Source organism: Hyperolius riggenbachi, chromosome 10, assembly GCF_040937935.1.
Source record: "Hyperolius riggenbachi isolate aHypRig1 chromosome 10, aHypRig1.pri, whole genome shotgun sequence".
NCBI lineage: Eukaryota > Metazoa > Chordata > Amphibia > Anura > Hyperoliidae > Hyperolius > Hyperolius riggenbachi.
Window position 1 is genome coordinate 263642389 of NC_090655.1, and position 25402 is coordinate 263667790.

At 44.9% G+C, this 25402-nt stretch overlaps 2 protein-coding genes across 2 annotated transcripts in view; one reads left to right on the plus strand and one right to left on the minus strand.

The window, feature by feature from the left end:
* The window catches only part of LOC137537153 (zinc finger protein 208-like), a 289307-nt gene that overhangs the window by 119616 nt on the left and 144289 nt on the right, over positions 1 to 25402 (minus strand). The gene's annotated exons all lie outside the window — the stretch shown is intronic.
* On the plus strand, positions 1717 to 25234 carry LOC137535418 (oocyte zinc finger protein XlCOF22-like). The gene is made up of 3 exons (XM_068257254.1): positions 1717 to 2294; positions 7106 to 7592; positions 22103 to 25234. Exons 2-3 carry the CDS (start codon positions 7178 to 7180, stop codon positions 23224 to 23226), a joined length of 1539 nt encoding a protein of 512 aa, XP_068113355.1. The 5' UTR covers positions 1717 to 2294; positions 7106 to 7177; the 3' UTR covers positions 23227 to 25234.

Sequence of the window (25402 nt, forward strand, 5' to 3'; positions counted from 1 at the left end):
TAAAGCACTTTATGCCTCCAATTTAGCAATGCAATGTGATTTCTGCCCTTAAAACCCTGCTGTGCCTGAAATCCGTAATTTTCCCCGGGACTTTTGGCGTGTATCCCACTCCGCCATGCCCCCCTAAAGGTGTTAGGCCCCTTGAAACTTCCTTTCCATCACTTTTGTGGCCATAATTAGTGTTTGTAGTTTTAAAAGTTGGCTTGCCCATTGAAGTCTATTGCGGTTTGCAAAGTTTGCACAAACCCGAACTTTTGCGGAAGTTCGCAAACCTAAAATGGTAGGTTTGAGCCATCTCTACTGTCTTTTTCTCATGCTTTTGTCAGTTTGAAGTTTTTGTACCTTGGTAGCATTTTGTTTTTTGTTGATTATTTGAAGATATTTAAGGTTTGTAATAACAGAGCGAATTGCTAAATATCAGTGGCGTAGCTAAGGAGCTGTGGGCCCCTATGCAAGTTTTACAATGGGGCCCCCCCCCAAGCACTCTATACATAGCAATTGATACGGTGCACCAAAACCTGCAAATGGCAACTACAGTGTCAGAGGAGCAAGAAGGGGATGGGAAACAGTTTGTTAATGATTACCACTATTCAAAGTATCTAAAGAAGTGATTATTATGAGCACAGGACCAATAGAGAGCTAATACTGTAGTTGAGGGAGGGCCCTTCGGGGCCCCTCTGGCCCAAGGGCCCCGATGCGGTCGCTACCGCTGCACCCCCTATTGCTACGCCCCTGCTAAATATAATCTGTAAGAAATGATAGTGTAATCATGGATATTATGATAAGCAATAGTAGAATTGTGTTCGATAATTTGTCGTAAGAATAGCACCCAATGTTGATGTTCCACTAGCGGTTGTTGTTGTAGAAAAATCCATATCTTGTGTGTAGATATTGTTTGTATGGGTTGATTTGTATAAGATGTCCTCCTCATGATTTTTCTATTTCTTTGTATTGAAGTATATTAAGTTTGAATATTTTGTTAGGTGACCTTGAATATAATGGTATTTGTTGTTGTTCTTCTTCTATTTTTCCGGTTGAATGTTGAAAATATGTCATGGTCCAAACAAGCTATTCTGCTATCCTGTATTGGGACATACACCAAAAATCGCGAAACCCACATTTCCATCCATCCACAATGTAATAATGTCTATACTGCAGCACATAAATTGTCCATAAGATGTCAGCACTATACCAGAATGTGCAGTACGCCTGCCGTGCCGATGCTCCAAGATGTCCCTTCTGCCACTGCCCATTAGGGCAGCGTGATGGGATTTTGTGGGCACACTACTCGCTTTGTACGCTACAGCCTGCCTGGTGCGACGAAAACGTCGCACCAGTTAACTTTTTTTTAGCATCTGCACTTCACTTTCTTTTTACATCTGCGTTTTCTCCTCCGACACGCCTCTCCCGAGCCCATTGGCTGTGCCATACTCACTGACGGTCTCACATGCCTACCTCTCTGCTAGCCCCCACCTCCTACAATTCACTTCATGGCCGGAGCAACTCATCATGCTACACGGCCGGGGAACGTATAGACACCAGTACAGAGGCGCCTAGTGTCGCCACCCCACTATACTGATAACTTCTGCTGTGTCATCCTGTATCTTGGAAAACATGCCCATCCCTGCCTCACCATTTACTGCCTTATTACTCCTATTCAGGGACAGGCTGCACAGCCTCTCAGCGCTTCCCCTAGAGGGCGCATTCCTCTGCACTCTCCCTGACGCCCCATTCCTCTGCCCTCTCCCCTCCTGCTCTATCATCTTCCCGGTCTCCTCAGCCTTCTCCTCCTCTTTAGCAAACAGCGCCCCGCCTGCTCGATGCTCTTACAGACAAGCTGTGGCACGGCTGTGTGTACAGCAAGTTGCTAGGCAACAGCAGCAAGATGACTTCTACTATGACGAAACACTCCTGCAGAGTGTCACTGTGGACTGCACCTGGGAGGCTCCTCTATGACGTAGCTGGACTCTGTGGGGAGGGGCAGGGACCCCCTGCTGCCAATCAATTCAGGCAGCAGTGACTGACGATCTCTGCTCATTGATGACTGGACAGGCAGACCACCCAGCTCTTATCAGGTGGAGGCCTGAAAATTGGCCTACAATTATCGGGGGACTTACAATCATTAGAATGATTGCACAACCAGAGGCTGCAGTTAGCCTACTCACCACAAGATGGAGAAATCCTCACTTACAGGTGGAACGCACAGAAAGAAGGAAATTAAGCCAAAGACAGGAAATGATGTAACAGCAGGAAGAGAAGTTGCAGGAGGTGGAGAGAGCACACGACTGGAAGAGGTAATTGTGTGATTGTTGTTATATATTGAGCAGAGCAGATGTCGGGGTGGACATACTTTGTTACAGAGGAGGTCATAGTGCACCTGTCACTATCCTGATCATCCCCCTTGCAGTAATTGCCATACAAGAGACTTTTATAACGGCTGAGACTTGTTTGCCAGTTGTAGTGACCCCCCTACTTGTGCCATATATATTATTATTATTATTTTTTATTTATATAGCGCCAACATCTTCCGTAGCGCTGTACATAGTACAAACAAATAATGGGGAACAAATATACATAAGAAATACAAGACACTGTACAGTCATGACATTGAATAGAATAAATACAGATACATACATAGTTGATATGTAGTTGGTACATACACATATGTTAAAATTACAGCAGTATGAGAAACACTAGGAGTGACCAGATTTTTGTAGGCTCAACCTGGGACGGGGGGAATTTGGGGGGGGGGGGGGGGCGGCTGCAGCGCGCTAAGCGTGCCGTGGCGAAAAATAGGGGGTGCGAAAAATGTGGTGTCTGCATCGCGCGTGAAAAATGGGCGTGGCCATGACATTCTATGGGCTGAGCTAACGTAATGATGCAACAGCGAGGCATAAGAAAGCAGTGTTTACGCCGTGATGTGGTCAAACGTGGATTCACATCATAGGTGTGCAGAAACTGTGTGATGCTATTTAATAGTATGCCATAACCCCAAAGCAGCAAACACAGCCAACTATGACCATTAAATAATAAATGCAGCAACAGTTACCCCAGACACCACAAAATAAATGCAATGGGCAACATTTCAGCACAAAATAAACGCATTGCGGGCAACATGTCAGCACAAAATAAACGCATTGCAGGCAACATGTCAGCATAAAATAAACGCAATGGGGGCAAACATGTCGGTACAAAATAAACGCAATGGGCGCAAACATGTCAGCACAAAATAAACGCACTGCGGGCAAACATGTCAGTACAAGATAAACGCACTGCGGTCAAACATGTCAGTACAAGATAAACGCACTGCGGTCAAACATGTCAGTACAAGATAAACGCACTGCAGGCAAACATGTCAGTACAAGATAAACGCACTGCGGTCAAACATGTCAGCACAAGATAAACGCACTGCGGGCAAACATGTCAGTACAAGATAAACGCACTGCGGGCAAACATGTCAGTACAAGATAAACGCACTGCGGGCAAACATGTCAGTACAAGATAAACGCACTGCGGGCAAACATGTCAGTACAAGATAAACGCACTGCGGGCAAACATGTCCGTACAAGATAAACGCACTGTGGGCAAACATGTCAGTACAAAATGAACACAATTTGGGCAAACACTTCACCTGCAAGAAAAAGCATTTACTCACCTGGCAGAAGACGTCCCCTCACGCAGCCGGCCTCTGGTGTGTGCAGCGCCCCCTGGCCTGGATGATCTTCAATCTCCCGCTCAGCCTCTCACAGGCAGAGCAGGGCTACGGCAAGATGGCGTCCGGAGGCGGAGCCCTGTACTGGAGACACAAATAGTCTCCAATACAGGGCTCCGCCTCCGGACGCCATCTTCCCGTAGCCCTGTTCTGCCTGTGCCTGCCGGAGGAGGACATTGCAGGCTTGAGCAGGGCTGCGGGGAATGAACTAGCGCAGCGTCTAGTTCATTGTACGGTGGCCAGAGTCCCAAAGCCGGGACGTCCCGCTGCTAAAAGTGGGACGTTTCCCGGGACCTCATGCAGCCTGGGACAGCGCCCCCCGAAGGCGGGACGCGTCCCGGGTAAAGCGGGACGTATGGTCACCGTAGCCATATATTATGTCTGGCATCTCACCTTACTAGTAATAACTCAGATCGCAGAGACAAGAGAAGATGTATATGGAATATAGCCATGTCCCTCCAGTGCTGGCATCTCACCTTCCTAGTAATAATTCAGTCACATCACAGAGACAAGAGAAGATGTATATGGAATATAGCCATGTCCCTCCAGTGCTGGCATCTCACCTTCCTATTAATAATTCACATCGCAGAGACAAGAAAAGATGTATATGGAATATAGCCATGTCCCCCCAGTGCTGGCATCTCACCTTCCTAGTAATAATTCAGTCACATCACAGAGACAAGAGAAGATGTATATGGAATATAGCCATGTCCCTCCAGTGCTGGCATTTCCCCTGTACCTTAACCATTGCTTTTCACTCACACTAGGAGAGAGACATGAGGGCGTCAAAACCTCCTGTGGTTCTTATTTCTGCTGCTTACCCTGTAAAAAAACCCAGTATTCTATTACCTCTTATTGAAAATGTATCAGACTATAATATACATATTGACTATACATGATATACATTCATACAGTCAGTCGTATCACAGCACTCTTGTATCCCATAGGGGGAGTTTAGGAGTGTTAGGTGTATAGAGGAGGAGGTTAGGTGTAGGTAGGGGGAAGTTAGTATTAGGTGTATGTAGGGGGAAATTAGTTTTAGGTGTAAGTATGGAGAACTCTAGTGTTAGGTGTAGAGAGGAGGTTAGTGTTCGGTGTAAGTAGGGGGGAGTATAGTGTTAGGTGTAGGTAGGGGAGGTTAGTGGTAGGTGTAGTAGGTAGGGGAGGTTAGTGTTAGGTGTTGGTAGGGGAGGTTAGTTTTAGGCGTAGATAGGCAGAGGTTAGTGTTAAGTTTTGGTGGGGGGAGGTTAGTGTTAGGTGTAGGAGGGAGGAGGAGGATAGTGTTAGGCGTAGGGGAAGGTTAGTGTTAGGTGTAGGTATGGGGGGGGGGGGGGTTAGTGTTGGGTGTAGGGAGGAGGAGGTTAGTGTTAGGTGTAGGTATGGGGGAGGTTGGTGTTGGGTGTCGGTAGGGGTGGAGTTAGTGTAAGGTGTGGCGGGTGGGTTAGTGTTAGGTGTAGGTAGAGGGAGGGTAGTTTTAGGTGTAGGTAGGGGTGAGGTTAAGTGTAGGTAGGGGAAGGTTAGTGTTAGGTGTAGGAAGGAGGAGGTTAGTGTTAGGCGTAGGGGGAGGTTAGTGTTAGGTGTAGGTATGGAGGGGGGGGGTAGTGTTGGGTGTAGTGAGGGGGAGGTTAGCGTTAGGTGTAGGTATGGGGGGGAGGTTAGTGTTAGGTGTAGTTAGGGGGAGGTTAGTGTTAGGTGTGGTAGGAGGAGGTTAGTGTTAGGTGTAGGTAGGGGGAGGTTAGTGTTAGGTGTAGGTAGGGGGAGGTTAGTGTTAGGTGTAGGTAGGAGGAGGTTAGTGTTAGGTGTAGGTAGGAGGAGGTTAGTGTTAGGTGTAGGTAGGGGGAGGTTAGTGTTCGGTGTAGGAAGGGAGTTAGCATTAGGTGTAGGTAGGGGGGAGGTTGGTGTTAGGCATATGTAGAGGGGAGGTTAGTGTTATGTGGGGGGTGGAGATAGTGTTATGCATAGGTAGGGGGAGGTTAGTATTAGGTATAGGTAGGGTGAAGGGTTAGTATTAGGTAGTGGTGGGGGGCAGGGTTAGTGTGAGAACAGGAAAAAGATAAGGCTATAGTAGAATATATCACATTGCACTCATTTTAACATGTGGTGCTTTTAAATGTACGCCTTGAAGGGAGTAGTAGAATTTTACTTTAGAGTAGTAGGCCTTTATTCCTGAGAATGATACCTGTATGGTGGATTAGGTTAGGCTATTGCCCCTCAGGGATGGATACATAGAGAAGAATATAATCTGTGAATAGTGCGGAGTGGAGCTGTGACTGGCTGATCTTGTATGCCATGGAATACTGAGCCCATAAGATCCTCGTGGAGCAGCTGCCACCTCCAGCTGGTGCCTCACACGTATGCACACTCTCTGTATTACCTTATCTCTGGATTTCTACTACTTCTTATGCTATAAATCATGCAGATAAATACACCTGTTATCATCTGTGTTTATTACTGCAGTCACAGGAGGTTTATGTTTATCCCAACCGTTATGGGAGGCCGGCCTGTATCTCTTCCCTGTGAAGGAGGACATTTTCCCTGATAGCTTTTCCCAGCAGCTGTTCATAGCAACAGTCACTAATGCCGGTAGCCAATAATATGTTGTGCAATCCAGTTGTTGTGGGTCAGTGGAGGTCTCAGGGTAGGGAGGTTCTGATGGAGCAGTTTCTGTCCATTGTGTCCATTTTCAGCAGTTCAGACAGTGCTGCTGAAAGACCATATCCATTGTATCTCTGATGGGGAGAAGCCAATGTGCAGTCAGGAGCCACTGGTGTTGGGTGGTCCCGCAGTGGGAGAGGTTGGAGTCTGCAGAAAGATGATGGCTGGTGAGTCACAGCTAGGGGGTGGAGCCAGGTAACAAGGGGCGTGGCTGGTATGACAGGCAGAGGAGATGGAAGCTGCAGCTGGGGAGGGGTTGGGTGGCTTCTGCTGCTTTGGTCCTGGTATTGGCACTGTCCCAGCTGGGAGGTTTGTTGCTATGGCTCTCGGAGGGTTTGGGCTTAGTAGGGGATGGACAGGTGGGCTCAGGTATGGTCAGGATATGGAGCTGCAGTCCTATCTGCCTAGTTCATCAGGTGTCAGAGCCTTAAGTAATGATAATTTATAGCTAATTAGCTGCAGGCCTCGGCTCTTATCTCCCTCTGTCTCCAGCTGTTCTCTCCTCTCATCCATCTACCGCTGCCGGCACTGCTGTAACCTCCCAGGAATGTGTGCATGGAGAGGAGGAGAGAAGCACCAGCTGATGAGCAAGGCACACTGGAGGAGAGGACTGTGGTACTGAATGTGCAGGAGACCACAGCTTATGGGATATTATCACCCCCTAGCAAATGATGTTCTTTTTTGTGCTCTGTTTATTACTGCTAATATCTTACAGCTTTAATTTGTTATCCATTTCAGAACTGAGATCTCAGCTCAAAAAACAAAAGAAGGTATCCGAGGAGTGTTCTGCAGTCTGTAGAAGAGAAACACATGATGAGAACAGACAAAGAGGAAGAAGAGACGTATGTGAGGAGTGATCAGCAGTCTATGGAGGAGGGTGACATGATGGGGACAATTAAAGAGGAAGAAGAGACATATGCGAGGAGTGATCAGCAGACTATGGAGGAGGGTGACATGATGGGGACAATTAAAGAAGAAGAAGAGAAGTATGTGAGGAGTGATCAGCAGTCTATGGAGAAGGGAGACATGATGGGGACCATTAAGGAGGAAGAAGACATGACATATGTGAAGGATGATCAGCAGTCTATGGAGGAAGGTGACATGATGAGGACAATTAAAGAAGAGGAAGAAGAGACATATGTGAGGAGTGATCAGCAGTGTATGGAGCCGGGTGACATGATGAAGACAAATAAAGAGAAAACCCCATTTTCAGAGGGCAGAACAGGTGAGTAATCAATATTAAATTCAGTAGTGCCCCAAGAGGCAAGAAAGGAACTGCGCTCCACAGCACTTAGTTAAAGCCAATGGGTACTAGTTGAAAAATAAAAAAAGTCGGATACTCACCTAAGGAGAGGGAAGGCTCGGTCCTAATGAGCCTTCCCTCTCCTCTCCCGGTGCCCTCGGTGCTGCGCTGGGTCCTCCGTTCACGTCCGCCGCCGCAGGAACTTCGGAGGTCTTCGGGAGCACTCGGGCTTCCGAAGACGGGCCGCTCCATACTACGCACGCGCGAGTGCGTCATAGAGGGCGCTCGCGCGAGTGCGTCATAGAGGGCGCTCGCGCATGCGTAGTATGGAGCGGCTCGTCTTCGGGAGCCCGAGTGCTCCCGAAGGCTTCCGAAAGCTCCCGAAGGCATGTGGAAGTGGCAGTATTTGACCGAACTGGTCGAATACTGCCACGGGGGATGCTGCGCGGGACCGGGCACCGGGAGAGGAGAGGGAAGGCTCATTAGGACCGAGCCTTCCCTCTCCTTAGGTGAGTATCCGACTTTTTTATTTTTAATTTGGTAAACACTCACTTTAAAATATATGTATATAGCACCAGTGTCACCAGTATATATAGGGGATCCGCAGACTTTACTTGAGTACACACACTCTTCAGTTACAATCCAGTTCAGACAAAAAGTTGCGATCACAATCCTGATCTCTCCACACGAGTATAGGATTTCCCTGTAAAGAATCCAAATATAGTGCAGAATTGTTTTTTATGAACCACCCAGTGATTCACTTCACACAGCTGTGTAACAGATAGCCTCCACCGCAATACAGAGGAAACAAGGGGGGGGGGGGGTATTTCTCACCCCCTTAGTGAGTCTCACTCACCAGATTCTTTCTTGTATTCCAGCATATAAGCCCTCCAACCAGATTCCAATACACAAGCGCTTATCTATGGTGCCAGCACCGCCGCGGTCGGATCTCCGCTGCACGCCACAGTTCCCGCTTGGATTACTTCCTCCTTCCCTCCCGTGTGACTCCTAAGCTCCGCCCTACATGTTTCGTCATTCGACTCATCACCTATGTCATTAACCTACTTATAAACAAAATGATGCATTTAACCTGCTAATAAACTCTGCAGGCTTCTGTGAAAGAATCTTCAACCATTAAATGTGCTTGAAAGTAGTTTAGCAGTTTGTAGTCGTAGCACATTTAGTGTAAATCTTATGCAGGATGATGCAGGTCAGATTGCTTTTCCCTTTGTGCGGGTGAATGTAAGTCACTTGCTGCAATTGCTGCAATGACTGGATAATCACTAATAGAATGTGCTGATGTTCAATGGTAGTTAAAGGGAACCTGAAATGAAAATAATCATATGATATAATGCATTTTATGTGTAGTACAGCAAAGAAATAGAACATTAGTAGCAAAGAATAGAGTCTCCTATTGTTTCCAGTACAGGATGAGTTAAGAAACTTTAGTTGTTATCTATGCAGAAGAGCTGCTGTGAGCTCTCCAACCCACTGGGTCAAATACAGTCCTGTTTTCTGAATCACTTATACATCAAATAGAAAGCGAGACACAGCTTCAGATTAGGTTTTACTGCCGGGGAGTTCAGAGGATCATTAGCTCCGCTTTGTTTTACAGTGTGAAATACAGAGTGTGGTTTGTAATTGCAAATATGACAGAACGATGCAATGTTATAAAGAGAGACTGAAGCCTTTCAAAATACCTCTTTTTATGCTGCAGGCTTCTTCATCAATATAACCCAAGCTGATTCGCTGCGGGGTCTCAGCAGAACGAGGGCCTTATACCCCCCAAATCCCGGGGCAAAATTCCACGGCTTTCCATGTCGCGGATTGTGCTGCCCGGGAGAGGCGGAGCTTTGCGCTGTAGCTCTGCCTCCAGTACAGTCAGCCTGCGCTGATCGCCGCCTCTCCCCTCTCAGTGATAGAAGACTGAGAGGGGCGGGGAGAGGCGGAGCTTTGCGCTGTAGCTCTGCCTCCAGTACAGTCAGTCTGGCTGATCTACGCCTCTCCCCTCTCAGTGATAGAAGACTGAGAGGGGCGGGGAGAGGCGGAGCTTTGCGCTGTAGCTCTGCCTCCAGTACAGTCAGTCTGGCTGATCGCTGCCTCTCCCCTCTCAGTGAAAGAAGACTGAGAGGGGCGGGGAGAGGCGGAGCTTTGCGCTGTAGCTCTGCTTCCAGTACAGTCAGTCTGCGCTGATCTCCGCCTCTCCCCTCTCAGTGAAAGAAGACTGAGAGAGGCGGGGAGAGGCGGAGCTTAGCGCTGTAGCTCTGCCTCTAGTACAGTCAGTCTGCGCTGATCTCCGCCTCTCCCCTCTCAGTGAAAGAAGACTGAGAGGGGCGGGGAGAGGCGGAGCTTTGCGCTGTAGCTCTGCCTCCAGTACAGTCAGTCTGCGCTGATCGCCACCTCTCCCCTCTCAGTGAAAGAAGACTGAGAGGGCCTGGGAGAGGCGGCGATCAGTGCAGATTGATGCGAGTAGATGCAGAGCTACTGCACAAAGCTCTGTCTCTACCCGGAAGGAGCCCCAAATCTTTCCCCGGGTATTTCGGAGGGATTAAGATCTTGTTCTGCCGCGTCCCCACGGCGAATCAGCTTCAGTTATAATGATGAAGAGGCCTGCAGCATAAAAACAGGTATTTTTAAAGGCTTCAGACTCTCTTTAGAGAAAAGCTATATAAGTAAAAATAAAATGATGAATACTCTTTTCTTTGCTACTAATGTTCTATGAATTATCCGTACTACACGTACAATTCATTATCTCATAAGTTTTGTTTTCTTTCAGTGTCACTTTAATACACAGGAATCCTGTGCATAGTGTAGGTAAAACTCAGTTTTGAAAATAGATGTTAAACGTGGGCTGAAACGTGGTGAGTGCAGTAGGCAGCGTGGTTTGCAGACACTTACCATGTGTATTTGTAGATACACCTGTATTAATAAGGCCTGGAGAAGAGTGTTGTACCCGAGTGCCCCATTTTCCCCTTTGGCCCGGGCTTGCTGCTAATTTGTATTAAAGTGAAGGTCGGCGTCTGATTTGACTGATACTTGAGTTGCATGAGGAATGGGAATTACACGTCCGTGCTGCATCCCTGTGAGATCCATGCTGCGTTTATTTCAAGAAATGTTAAATAAGCCACACTATTTACCTGCCTAAACATTTTTAGTTGCAGCCGCTGTCTGAGAGGCCTAAAAAAAATATTTAGGCAGGTAAATGCCCAATTGTTCAGGCATCTCAGACAGTGGCTGCAACCACAAATGTATTAGGCAGCTAATCCCAAATTTGTCAAGCCTCTCAGTCAGTGGCAGCAATTTAAAATTTTTCACAAATCAAATCCATTTGTGGGGCTAAAAACATAAAAACTTACACAGTTCAATTAAGCATGTTTAAGCATGTTAGCCAGTTTGTCACATGTTAGAAGATATAAAGACATCCGCTAGACAGCAACAGGTTGGTATCTTGGCATTACTGGAAAGGGGATTGAGTCTGCTTTGCAGGAAATAATCTAATGCCAGCTGGGAAGCATGTTAACCATGATTACAAGGTATTTACATACTGAAAGCTAACAATAACAATAACAATAATAATAATAATAATAACATTTCTATAGAGCTTTTCTCCCATAGCACTCAAAGCGCTTAGGCTCTCTCAGATTCAGAAATTGGCAGTAGGATGAAGTATTAACACAACAGAAATTATATTTCTGCAAATGCCAGACTGAACAGGTGGGTTTTCAGTCTGGATTTAAACACGTCCAGAGATGAAGCTGTCCTGATCTGCTGAGGTAAGGATTTCTATAATGTAGGAGCAGCATGACAGAAGGCTCTGGAACCACAAGTTTCCAGGTGGACTCTGGGTATGGCTAGATTATTAGAACGTGTGGATCTGAGATTGCGAGGATTGCTACACAACTGTAACATTTCTTTCATGTATCCAGGGCCAGATTATGTAGTGATTTAAATGTCAGTAGGCCAATCTTGAATAGGTCCCTCCATTCTATAGGTAGCCAGTGAAGGGAGTGCAGGACTGGCGTTATGTGGCAGTGACGGGGTTGGTTAGCAGTCTGGCAGCAGTATTCTGTATCAGATGTAGGCAGTACAAGTCCTTTTTTGGAAGGCTGGTGTAGAGAACATTGCACTAGTCCAGTCGGGATGTAAGGAAGGCATGAACTAAGGTTGGCAGATCTGTGGGGATGAGATGCTTGATTTTTGTGATGTTCTTCAAGTGAAAATAGGATGATTTCATCACAGCAGATATGTGGGTTCTGAAGTTTAAATCCCCATCAATTAGAACTCCCTGGCTACGCACATGCTCAGAGCTGTGTAGATCTGTGCCTTCTATTCCCAGTGGTGAAGACTTCAGGAGAAGTTGTTTTTGTTTTCATTCACTTCCCTCCGATTAGAAGGACTTAAGTTTTATCTGCATTTAGTCTCAGCCAGTTGTCGCTCATCCATTGCTATAGTTCAGCTAGGCAGGTGTTTATTGTTGGGAGTTGGGTCTGTCACTCCAGGCTTGAAGGAAAGATATAGTTGGGTGTCATTAGCATAGCAGTGGGATGTCAGTCCGTCAGGTATGTCAGGCTGAGAGCTAGCAGAGGCATCCCATAGGCTGGCAGGGTAAAATACACAACCTGTGTTTTGGGGTATCATTGGCGCTCCTTCCATCTATCCCATACTAGAGTTCTTGATGGCCTCCTATCTACACACACTCGTTTTTTTTTTTTGTTTTTTTTTATAAGGAAATGAGCTGTCTACTCTTTTAACCCAGTTTTGAAAGGTTAGTGGCGAGGGCACAAGCCATCTATCTGCATGCCGCCTCTTGCCTGGCCATGATCAGCACTCCTGACAAAAAGGATTTACGGGGAGTTGCCAAACCCTCATCATGTATGACACCCGAAATGCATACAATTGGATCAGCGTTCATAGGGAACCTTGTCATGCAAGAATTTTGTAAGTTGTTTCCAGTAATCTATTATCATGGGGTAATCCTTAATAAGATGAAAAAAGGGGGGTGCGGGAGATATTTGGGACAGACATCAGTGGCCATGGAGTTATATTTAACTAGCCTGTTCGGGGTCAGATAGGCCTGCTGGAGAATATATAATTGCATGATTCTACCATGAACATAGGGGGATACCTTTTTCACAGCATCAAGGGCATCTTCCCAATCCTCATCTACATTGTTATTATTATTATTTTTTATTATTATGAATATTTAGTATTTATATAGCGCCATCATCTTCCGCAGCGCTGTACAGAGTATATATTGTCTTGTCACTAACTGTGCCTCAGAGGGGCTCACAATCTAATCCCTACCATAGTCCTATGTTTATGTATGTTTTGTACAGTACATGTATTGTAGTCTAGGGCCAATTTAGGGGGAAGCTAATTAACATATCTGTATGTTTTTGGGGTGTGGGAAGAAAACCGGAGTGCCCAGAGGAAACCCATGCAGCCACGGGGAGAACATACAAACTCCTTGCAGATGTTGACCTGGCTGGGATTTGAACCAGGGACCCAGTGCTGCAAGGCGACAGCGCTAACCACTACGACGTTGTGCTACCTAAATAAAAATGATATACTCATTGAAATTGTTCATCTTCCCAAGACTAAATCTCTTGTGACACAGGATGCAAATGGCTTCAGTACTGTCCAAGGCAGACACACAGAAATAAGCCCACACTGCAGAGCCATGTACTGATGCTCTGGTACCAGTAGGAGTGACTGGGCATTGTGTCTGTCTGACCCCAGGTGACTTCACACTTTCCTGTTTGCCTCCTGTCCCCTGCAACCTCTCACTGCTTCTCACTCTTATCCTCCCTTTCCAAGGCTCTGTCTCTCCCTCTGATTGCTCCTCCTTCTGTTCCTCTCTTGTGGGCACCCATGTGACTTCCATCACCCCCATCGCTTACACTTCCCAGCTCACAGTAGGTGCCACAGCAGGGAAATGGCACCTTGTGGTGACCTCAGTACTATCGTCTGAGTGTCTAACTTCACAATAATATTATACAGATGTACACAACATACCAAAATATAAAAATGTATCCAACTCCATGTGAAGTAATAATATATTTTATTAAGGAAAAGCTAATAAAAGCAATTAAAAAATTCCTAAGATGAGCAGCACAAAGTGCGGACAATATAACAACTGTAAATAGACAAATACCACAGGGTAAGAGGGGCAATCCCTCCTATTATACAATACACACAAAGAGTAAAGATGGAGCTGCAGCAATGAGTAACAAATGACACAGTTCAACTACTGACACCCACGTAGCTGATAACACATATACAAGGCTGCTGCTACAAAATGTATGCTTACCCTGGGATCGCTGGTATCCACACAGCGAGGCCCAACTCAGGATCTATCTGACGCGTGACGGACTACCGTCCTTCATCGGAGTTAGTAAAAAGTGAGCGCGCCATTCCTTAACCACTTCAGCCTACAGCTTCGAAAATCTTATGCATCCGAGCAATGTTCACCTCCCATTCATTCGCTAATAACTTTATCGCTACTTATCAAAATTAATTGATCTATATCTCGTTTTTTCTGCCACTAATTAGGCTTTCTTTAGGTAGTACATTTTGCTAAGAGCCACTTTACTGTAAATACATTTTAACAGGAAGATTAAGAAATGGAAAAAAATCATTATTTCTCAGTTTTTGACCATTATAGTTTAAAATTAATACATGCTACAGTAATTAAAACCCATGCATTTTATGTGCCCATTTGTCCCGCTCATTACACCATTTAAATTACGTCCCTATCACAATTTATGGCGCCGATATTTTATTTAGAAATAAAGGTGCATTTTTTCAATTTGCGTCCATCACTATTTACAAGCTTATAATTTTAAAACATTTAATAAGATACTCTCTTGACATGTATATTTAAAAAGTTCAGACCCTTAGGTAACTATTTATGTAGTTTTTTTTTTTTTAATTGTAATTTTTTTTATTTTTTTTTTTAATACAAAAATGTATTTGGGTAATTTTAGTTTGGGAGGTAAATAGCCAATTTTAGATGTAATATAATGTATTTTTTATTCAATACAGGTATGTGGGTGCAGTTTACTATTTAGCCACAAGATGGCCACATTCAAAAAATTCCTGGATGCGAACAATGTCGCATCTAGGAACTAAAATGAAGAGAAGAAGTTTCCTGGGGGCAGAAATACCACGCTCTCTGATGAGAAAGCGTCGGTATTTCTGCCGGGGACTTAGATCGGTGAATGGGAATTATATTCCCATTCACTGATCGGGGGGGGCAGCGGGAGCGCGCCCGATCGCGCACACCACACGGCTGCAGCACCACTGCCTATCTGGACGGATATATGCGTCCAGATATGGCGAAGTGGTTAAAAAAGCCCCGTGCTGCCGCGATCGGTAGTCCGACACGCATCAGATAGATCCTGAGTTGGGCCTCACTGTGTGGATACCAGCGATCCCAGGGTAAGCATACATTTTGTAGCAGCAGCCTTGTATATTTGTTATCAGCTACGTGGGTGTCAGTAGTTGAACTGTGTCATTTTTTACTCATTGCTGCAGCTCCATCTTTACTCTTTGTGTGTATTGTATAATAGGAGGGATTGCCCCTCTTACCCTGTGGTATTTGTCTATTTACAGTTGTTATATTGTCCGCACTTTGTGCTGCTCATCTTAGGAATTTTTTAATTGCTTTTATTAGCTTTTCCTTAATAAAATATATTATTACTTAACATGGAGTTGGATACATTTTTTTATATTTTGGTATGTTGTGTACATCTGTATAATATTATTGTAGTGTTTGACTTGTACACAGACATGGATTCTGGTCGTATTATAATTGTGCTCATTTGTTTCTGGTGAGTGTCTAACTTCCTCTATACACACACCTTATTCATATAGATCTATGTATATAACTTTATTTGGATGAAAACTAGTAATAAAACATAATATTTAATTAAATTAGGATAAAAACATTGTAAAGCCGCTCAAACATCATTGTGAAGTGAAAACACAGTAGGGGGTTACCTACGCAGCTCTTACTGTTACTGTAAGGCCTGGGACCCACTAGCAGCCCTTTTCTAAGCACTTGTGATTTGAGAAGCCCTTGATAATGTAATGCTATGTGTGTGATCACATGTGAGGGATGGGATTTTTTCCCAGGGTCGTCTCCAGGACAGCAACCCAGATGAGAGATTACCCTTCCACCTACTATTGGACAGGAAGAGGTTAATCCATGGAACCAGGCAGGGTGTATATATATATCTGCCCCTACCAGACATACCTCAGTTTTATTCCTGTCCACGGACGGAGGAGGTCATGGATTTTCTGAGGGCTGACGCCAGATGGTGGGGTCCTGGAGCAGGGGTCTTCCGTGCATGCTGGCCAGAGCGGATCAGCTAGGGAGAGCGGCCGTCTCCCTGTCGTTACAGTTTGTGAAATGTCCAGCCGCTTTGAACGCGTAGACGCGCGGGCAGGGCGGCTGTGATTGGCTGGGAGAGTCAGATGACTCTTCATGACGTCGGCAGGTCCTGGAGCGGAAGATTGACCAGGGAATGCGCTGTGATTCGCGGCGGCGGCAGGGGGCGGCAGCGTGGTGGCAGGACACTCCCCCTAGTCTTGCCGAAAGCCGGGTTAGCGTGGCCACGAGGGGAGGAGGAATTAACCCCTTCAGCGCCGGAGGCTTCAGAGTGGGATGCGCAATGATGTTCCAGGAACCCTAAGGTTGGTTATGGTTGCTGGGAGGGAATTTTTGGATGCGCACATACCAGTTCCTTTTAAAGCGTCTTCCTCTGCTGGATCATTTTGTGGTAAGCCAGCATGGAGACATCTGAAAGCACACCGGACGCTGGGGCAGTGGTATGTGCTGTGATTTATGACTGCACATGTGTGTATATATATATATATATATATATATATATATATATATATATATATATATATATATATATATATATATATATATATATATATATATATATATATATGTGATTATATATGTAGTTTCTGTGAACAGGTTGGGCTCATTGGTTCTTTTTCTCCCATTACTTTTTCAGCCAAAAATTGACAAGGCTGCCAGGGGGAAGGAACCCAAAAAGGGTAGCCAGAGTCAGGCTCGCCCCTCCGGCGATTCAGCTGCTACCCCTATGACATCTGTAGCTGTTGCAATGCCAGAGCAAAAAAGAGATAAGAAGAAATGTGTTTTATGTGCTGCTAAAATACCTCAAGCTTCTAGTAAGCCTCTATGTCAATCCTGTGTCCAGGAGATGATTAAGGAGGAATCCCCTTCTATATTTAAGGATCTTATGGGCTGGATGAAGTCGGAAGTAGCATCAACCTTACAGGCGTTTAAAGAGACTCCAGTTTGTCCCTCTACTTCCGCTACTACCAGTACTTCTCCTGCCTCTAATCCTGTTCAAAATTCCCCTAATAGGATATCAGGATCCACGCCAGTCACAGTGTCCCCGAGGGTATCTGCTCAGCCACTACAGATGCTACAGCCAGTTAGAAGGAGGCATCATGCTGAGAACTCTGAGATAGAACTTTCAGGGCTCGTTCCCACTATCGCGAATCTGCATGCGTCCAACGCATGCAGATCCGCACATGTAATGCAAGTGGATGGGCCTGTTTCCACTGTAGCGTTGTTGAGGTGCGTTTTTTTCAGCGTGAAAAAACGCACAAAAGAGCCAACGATTTCGCCTGCGTCGGGAATCCGTGCGAATCGCCGCTAATGTATTTAATAGTAAAAACGCATGCGTTTGTTACATGCGTTTTTACCCGCGATTTCGCGTGCGATTTCGCACCTTTTTCAATTTTATTTAGCCCTGGCAGTGTCATGGTTAATTTCGCATGGCACCCTGCCATGCGAAATCGCATGCGAAATCGCGGGTAAAAACGCATGCCGAAACGCATCCGCATGCGTTTTTACAAGCGTCGGAATGCGGCCGAAATCGCGTCGCAACAGTGGGAACGAGCCCTCAGAGGGGGAGATCTCTTCCTTAGAGGAAATGTCTGATTCTGATGAGGAGGAGGAAAGACCTATGGAGGGGATTAAAGTGCAAAGATTTGCCTTCGCCACTGAGAATATGGATAGTTTGTTATGTGCTATGTATGCGACTATGGACATTAAGGAGGAGGAGCGTAATCTGTCCACATTGGATAAGATGTACCAAAGTTTAGCAGAAGGCAAGAAAAGTTTCATTCCTGTTCATAACTCCCTAAAAGAAATGATTAAAAAAGAATGGGAATTTCCAGAGAAAAGAGCCTTCTGGCCCAGATCTATGGGTAGAAGATATCCCTTTAGACCAGAAGACCAGAAGTATTGGGGCCCGGTCCCAAAAGTAGATCCTGCCCTGTCTAGAGTTTCTCGAAGATCAGCTTTGCAGTTTGAGGACTTTGGTGTATTGAAAGATCCACTGGATAAGAAGGTTGATAATCTTCTAAGGAGAGCATGGGAGTCGGCCACCCTTAATTTCTTACCGGGCATTGCAGCCACAGCTTTTTCTAGGTCACTTAAAGTTTGGTTGTCGCAGTTAGAAATGCATATTGCAGGAGGTTCTTCCAGAGAAGTTATCTTGAAATCTTTGCCTAATATATTTCATGCTGTAAATTATCTCTGTGACGCTGCAGATGACTCAGTTCGGTTAACAGCAAGAACAGCAGCCTTAGCAAACTCTGCACGGAGAGGAATATGGGTCAGAACATGGAATGGAGATACATCATCTAAGGTGAAGTTGTGTGGAGTACCTTGTGAAGGCGCTTTGTTGTTTGGCACCAAGCTAGATGAGACATTGGATAGAACAGCAGACAACAAGAAGAACTTCCCGGAAAGAAAGAAAGTGTTTAGGTTTAAACGGTCCTTTCGCTCATCAGGAGGTCAAGATCCAAACTACAGGTCAAATAGGAGGCAGTGGAGACCACAAAAGGATCAGAAAGGGAAGCCCTCCACCCCCTTCATGCATAATCCCTCTAATCAACCAAAGAAGCAATGACGCCAGGATACCAGTAGGGGGAAGACTGGCACACTTCTTCGAGAACTGGGAGTCCCTATTCCAGAACGAATGGTTGCTGAAGATCATTTTGGAAGGTTACAGGCTAGAATTTACAGAAGTCCCCCCAACCAGATTCTTTCTGACATCACTTCCCCCATCTCAGGCAATGTCCTCAGCTCTACAGGTTGCTGTGTCAGATCTGTTAGAGAAAAGGGTTATAAGGCAAGTTCCTCGATGCCAAGAAGGGAGAGGATTCTACTCGCCAATCTTTCTAGTACAGAAACAAGGAGGCGATTACAGGCTTATTCTCAACCTGAAGCTTCTCAACAAATCCATCAAATACAGGAAGTTCAAGATGGACAACATCCGCTCAGTGCTGAGCCTACTACAAAAGGATGCATTTATGATGTCTCTGGACCTCCAAGACGCTTACTTACATCTTCCGATCCATCTGGACTCACAGGCGTACCTGAGGTTTGCGGTCCGTCATCACGAAGAGGTAAGGCATTACCAGTTCACGGCATTACCATTTGGCTTGTCATCTGCCCCCTGGCTTTTTACAAAAATAATGACTGAAGTGTTAGCCTATCTGAGACTGAATAATGTACAGGTGATTGCCTACCTGGATGACCTGTTCTTTTGGGGGGACTCCGCTTTGGCGGTTACTACAAGGGTCCAGACCTCACTGGAGGTGCTGGAATCCCTGGGTTGGATTATTAACTGGAAAAAGTCTTCTTGGGAGCCATCACAGACTATTTTGTTCTTAGGCTTTATTATTAACACTGTCAATCAGAAAGTTTATCTACCTTCACCCAAAAAAGACTTGTTACTAACAAATGTTTTCTCCTTTCAGGAAGTTTCTACCATCTCCATAAGGGGCGCTATGTCCTTACTAGGACTTATGACATCCTCATTCCCGGCTGTCCAACTGCAATTCCAGACAGCTCCAACTGTGGATTTTGCAGGTTTGGAACAGGGGAGTCAGAAATCTGGACAAAAAGGTGTTCATCCCCTATTACATAAAAACCTTGCTTCAGTGGTGGTCGGAACCAAGTCAGCTCACAGTGGGTTGCCTGTGGGACTTTCCAACCCAGAGGATCATCACTACAGACGCCAGCAGTTGGGGGTGGGGTGCTCATATGGACAGTTCACCAATCCAAGGGACCTGGGACAGTTCCTTGAGGCTAGCACACTCCAACATCAGGGAGCTGGAGGCAGTGAGACAAGCTTTGTTGCATTTTCAGGATCAGATAAGATTTCAGCATGTAACCATCAGGTCAGACAACAGCACAGTTGTAGCTTACCTAAATCATCAAGGGGGAACAAGGAGCAGGACCATCATGATGAGAGCAGATAGAATCCTCTTATGGGCGGAAAAGAATTTAGCTTCGTTAAAAGCAGTACATCTCAGGGGTATGTTGAATCAAGTAGCAGACTTTCTCAGCAGGTCAGAACTGAATTAGGACAGTTGGTCCCTGAATCAGGAAGTGTTTCTAGAAATAGTGTCCGACTGGGGAATGCCGACCATAGATCTTTTTGCAAGCAAGCAGAATGCCAAGTGTCAGATGTTTTGTTCCCTGTGCCCGAGCGACAAGCCCTGGGCAGTGGACGCTTTCTCACTCAGATGGAATTTCCCTCTCCTATATCTGTTCCCCCCTTTCAATCTGATTTCCAGGACTCTCAACAAGATCAACCGGGATGGTTCGGTGGCAATAATGATCGTTCCTTTTTGGCCAAAGAGATCGTGGTTTTCACTGCTGAGGAAGCTAGCTGTAGCGGAGCCAATACTGCTGCCAGATCGCCAGGACTTGCTGACGCAAGGTCCAGTCTGCCACCCTCAGGTAAAGATGTTGCATCTATCAGCCTGGATGCTGAGAGCGAACTCCTGAGAGGTAAGGGATTTTCTAAAGACCTGACAGAGACTTTGTTACTGAGCAGGAAAATGGTTACGAGAAAGATATATATCTCAAGGCTTGGCGTGTTTATAACAATTGGTGTATGGAGAATAGTAGGAACAGAGAGGAATCCTACTCTGCTTTGGAGTTTCTGCAGTCTGGCCTGAAAAAAGGACTGAGTGCAAGTACTCTGAAAGTACAAACTGCGGCTCTCAGTGTTTTTTTGCAGAGAAAACTGTCAGAAGATGAGTTTTTCATTCGCTTCTTTAGAGCAGTGAACAGAATTAGGCCGGTGATTAGAAGTCAGGTTCCACCTTGGGACTTAAATCTGGTTCTGCAAGCACTCATGGATGAACCTTTTGAACCATTAGAGGAGATTTCAGAAAAATTATTGATTTTAAAGACTGCCTTCTTGTTGGCCATTTCCTCTGCAAGACGTGTGGGGGAGATACAGGCCTTATCCATTGCTGAACCTTACTGTATCATTTCAGAGGATAGAGTGACTCTTAAGCTTGATGCAGCTTTCTTGCCTAAAGTGTGTTCTCGTTTCCACAGGTCTCAGGAGATATATCTACCATCATTTTGTAATGAGCCATCTAATGATAAAGAGAGACGGTTGCACTGTCTTGATGTTAGACGTTGTGTTATCAAGTACTTGGAGGTTACAAAACCTTGGAGGAAATCTCAGGCATTGTTTGTTCTTTTTTCAGGTATCAATAGAGGTGGTCAGGCCTCTAAGGCTACCATCGCAAGATGGATTAGACAGGCTATCGTTCTAGCTTACCAATCTCAGGGCAAGGAAATACCGAGTATTGTTAGAGCTCACTCGACTCGATCCATTTCCGCCTCTTGGGCGGAGAAGGCTGGAGTATCGATTGATCAAATTTGCAGGGCAGCTACTTGGTCTAATAGAAATACTTTTGTAAAACATTATAAGCTGGATTTAGATTCTAGGAGGGACTTGACCTTTGGAAGGAGAGTTCTTCATGCTGTGGTCCCACCCTAATGCTATGTAATCTTTGATTCTCATCTGGGTTGCTGTCCTGGAGACGACCCTGGGAAAGACACTGAGTTACTTACCGGTAACGTCTTTTCCAGGAGTCGGAAGGACAGCACCCTTACTACCCGCCCTAAGTGGGTTATTTGTATTTGTAAATAAAGTTTGTTGAAGCAGTATTTATGATATCTTTGTTATTTCTGAGGTATGTCTGGTAGGGGCAGATATATATATACACCCTGCCTGGTTCCATGGATTAACCTCTTCCTGTCCAATAGTAGGTGGAAGGGTAATCTCTCATCTGGGTTGCTGTCCTTCCGACTCCTGGAAAAGACGTTACCGGTAAGTAACTCAGTGTCTTTTTTAATCCTCCATAGCATTACATTAGCAAGAGCTTTACAAATCACAAGTGCTTAGAAAATTGCTGCCAGTGGTTTCCAGGCCTAGCTCAGCTGGTGCAAATTGTATGCTAATTATATGCAAAAATTATGCATCTGCTTCATCTGGTCCATTTTAAAACTGCATAAACTTTGCCTCAACTTGGAATTCTCAGCAGCTCACTGACCATCCCTAATGATAATTGCTCCTCCCCTCAGAATCCTCTAACAGGAAGTGATGATGTTTCTCTATTTGCAGGGCGGAGTCCCGGCATCAGGAACCTCTCAGAGACTCGTCTCTCTGTATCCACAGACTGTACAACGGATGATGATGTCACTGGACAAGAGTCTCCTGCAGATATCCTGGTGACCCTAAATATACCCCCAAACTCCCTTTACCTGTCTAACCCTGAGGGGCCTCATACCCAGCATAGCTCTCCCCCTGCTGGAGGGTCTTATTCCTGTTCCATGTGTGGGAAATGTTTTGTACAGAAATCAACTCTTGTCAGACATGAGAGATCTCACACTGGAGAGAAGCCCTATTCGTGTGCAGAGTGTGGGAAATGTTTTGATCGGAAATCACATCTTGTCAGACATGAGAGATCTCACACTGGAGAGAAGCCCTATTCATGTGCTGAGTGTGGGAAATGTTTTGTACAGCTATCGCATCTTGTCATACACAAGAGATCTCACACTGGTGAGAAGCCTTTTTCATGTGATGAGTGTGGGAAATGTTTTGTTCGGAAATCACTGCTTGTCAGACATGAGAGATCTCACACTGGTGAGAAGCCCTTTTCCTGTGCTGAGTGTGGGAAATGTTTTGTACAGATAACAAATCTTGTCAGGCATGAGATGTCTCACACTGGTGAGAAGCCCTTTGCATGTGATGAGTGTGGGAAATGTTTTGTTCAGAAATCACTGCTTGTCAGACATGAGAGATCTCACACTGGTGAGAAGCCCTTTTCCTGTGCTGAGTGTGGGAAATGTTTTGTACAGCTATCGAATCTTGTCATACACAAGAGATCTCACACTGGTGAGAAGCCCTTTTCATGTGATGAGTGTGGGAAATGTTTTGTTCGGAAATCACATCTTGTCAGACATGAGAGATCTCACACTGGTGAGAAGCCCTTTTCCTGTGCTGAGTGTGGGAAATGTTTTGTACAGATAACAAATCTTGTCAGGCATGAGATGTCTCACACTGGTGAGAAGCCCCATTCATGTGCTGAGTGTGGGAAATGTTTTGCACGTAAATCACATCTTGTCAGGCATGAGATGTCTCACACTGGTGAGAAGCCCTATTCATGTGCTGAGTGTGGGAAATGTTTTGGGCGTAAAGAAAGCCTTGTCGTACATGAGAGATCTCACACTGGTGACAAGCCCTAAGCATGTGTTGTGTATGGGAAATGTTGTTGTTTGGAAATCACTGCTTGTTATATATTTGTGTTGAGTGTGGGAAATGTTTTGGCCATAAGTGGTCTTTTACAATGTTTTTATTTTTGTCTCTTGCAAAGTGCACATAGAAATATTTCAACACAGAGTCCTGAGGACACTTTCATGCTACTCAGTTCATAGGTTTGGTAAAGCTGAATGGAGGTGACATGAGGAGATAAACATGGGTACATATAGTACTAACCTGAGATAGAACTTGCCTGAGATCATGTTTTATATTTTTAATTGTAAGGGTTAATTAACCAGGTGCTTTTTTATGCAAATGAGGCAGAATCTGCAGTCACAGCTCTCCTGAAAAGTACATAAAACAACATGCTATTATCTGGGAATATTAGATGATCCCCGTCATCCAGACTGACCTGAGGAAAGGAGATTTCCCTCTCTCTGTCTCTCTGTGTCTTTTTATAATCAGGAAACATGAAGGGATTTGAGCTGAATGCACAAAGTCCAGTAAGATAAGAAGAGAGGGAATTATCTCCCAGCAATGTTACGCTGGACACACACAGGACTGATATTCAGAGAGATTGGATCACTGCGACTGTGACGGGATCTTCCAGGGATCTCCTGATTTCTCTAAATAATTGTAGGGGTAACGTTATAGATCTATATTGTTACGCCCTCACAGAGGAAGATTGGCTACTATGTTACATGATAATACTACAGTATAAATATGGGAGCAGGAAAAGATAAGGTATTATTAGTCAGATGTATTCCCAGAAGCACGGCTGTGGAGTTGGAGCAGTTTTTTGGTACCTGGAGTCGAGTTGTCCACAAATGCACTGATTCCGACTCCTAATAAATGGATACTTTAATTAGAAGAAATAGGGCTTGATTCACTATGTGGTGCTAACCTACTTAGCACGTCTAAAGTCCTTAGGCGTGCTAACCAGGGTGCTAAGTAGGTTAGCACCGGTTTTCTCAATCAGATCGCACGCTAAGTACCGTGCGCCAAGTCTTATACGCACGCTAAGTCTCATAGGCTTTAATGGGCACTTCGCGCGGAGCGCCCTGCGCTCTGTGCAGTGCGCGCGTAAAGTTTTACGCGCGAAAAGCTCATTTAGACGTGCTAAGAGGGTTTTCACAGGCATGCTAACAGTTAGCACCGCTTTGTGAATCAAGCCCATAATGTGATACAATATTCTGTTTCGCAGATAGCTCACAAAAATCTTAAATATACAGTAATAGATGTTCTTACTCCACAAAAATGAAACAATAAACCAATCAAACAACAAGTTACTTTTGCTGCAGCAGTAAAGCAGTCACCATATTCTTAACACCAGATACATATATGTAACTAACTGTATGTGTGATGTGTACACAGGAATCTTTTATATATAATAACATCTCTGCATTCTAAACTGCCACAAATGTGGATATAAGCTTTGTTGTAACTACTTATTTACTCCACCCCATCTTTTTTACTTTGTTAAGGTATTGATCATTTTTTGGTTAATTTCTCTGTGTATTTTTTCTGTGTTTTTTTTTTTGTGTGTGTTCTTTTTCTAGTTCCCATTAGTTATTCCCTCTTCCAAATTTAGCCTACAGCTACAATCTAACGCCACACTACCATTCTGAAGATATCGGATACAAATTTCCCGTAGGGGACCAGCCCTCCTGGCACTGCAGGTGTTCCCCATATGGAAAAATATCTCAATCAGAGTTTGTGTTAATAGCCACAGATCTCCATAGAATAATCACAATTTCTGTAGCATCTGATGTCTGTTGGCTTTGCCTATGGGAAGTACAGTACTGCTTATATGAAGCTTTTATGTAGTGACACTCACAGCAACAGACAACTCTCTCTGTTATGGTGGTGAACAAAACCTCTGTCGCTAGACTTATCATTTTATTTCCATCCAAAACCCGGCCTGGCTTATATATAAAATGTTCAAACCTCTGTTTCTATATGGGATGTACATCCAGCTGATCTATAGAAGAAACTTGTGTGTATAATGTTTATATGATATAGTGTGATGGATGTTTCATTTATTCATTTATTTAAAAATCAGTTTACCTTTTCTGTTTGTACTGTATTACAAATCCTTTAATAAAAATGTAATAACATGTCTGCGGTAAGAATAACGACTAGCTGGGTCACTGGTAGGGATGG

Excerpts from the sequence above, each read along its gene's own strand:
- LOC137535418 (XM_068257254.1), top strand. The coding sequence starts at position 7,178 with ATGATGAGAACAGACAAAGAGGAAGAAGAGACGTATGTGAGGAGTGAT. Across the intron at positions 7,593-22,102 it reads ATTTTCAGAGGGCAGAACAG|GGCGGAGTCCCGGCATCAGG; the intron begins GTGAGTAATCAA and ends CTCTATTTGCAG.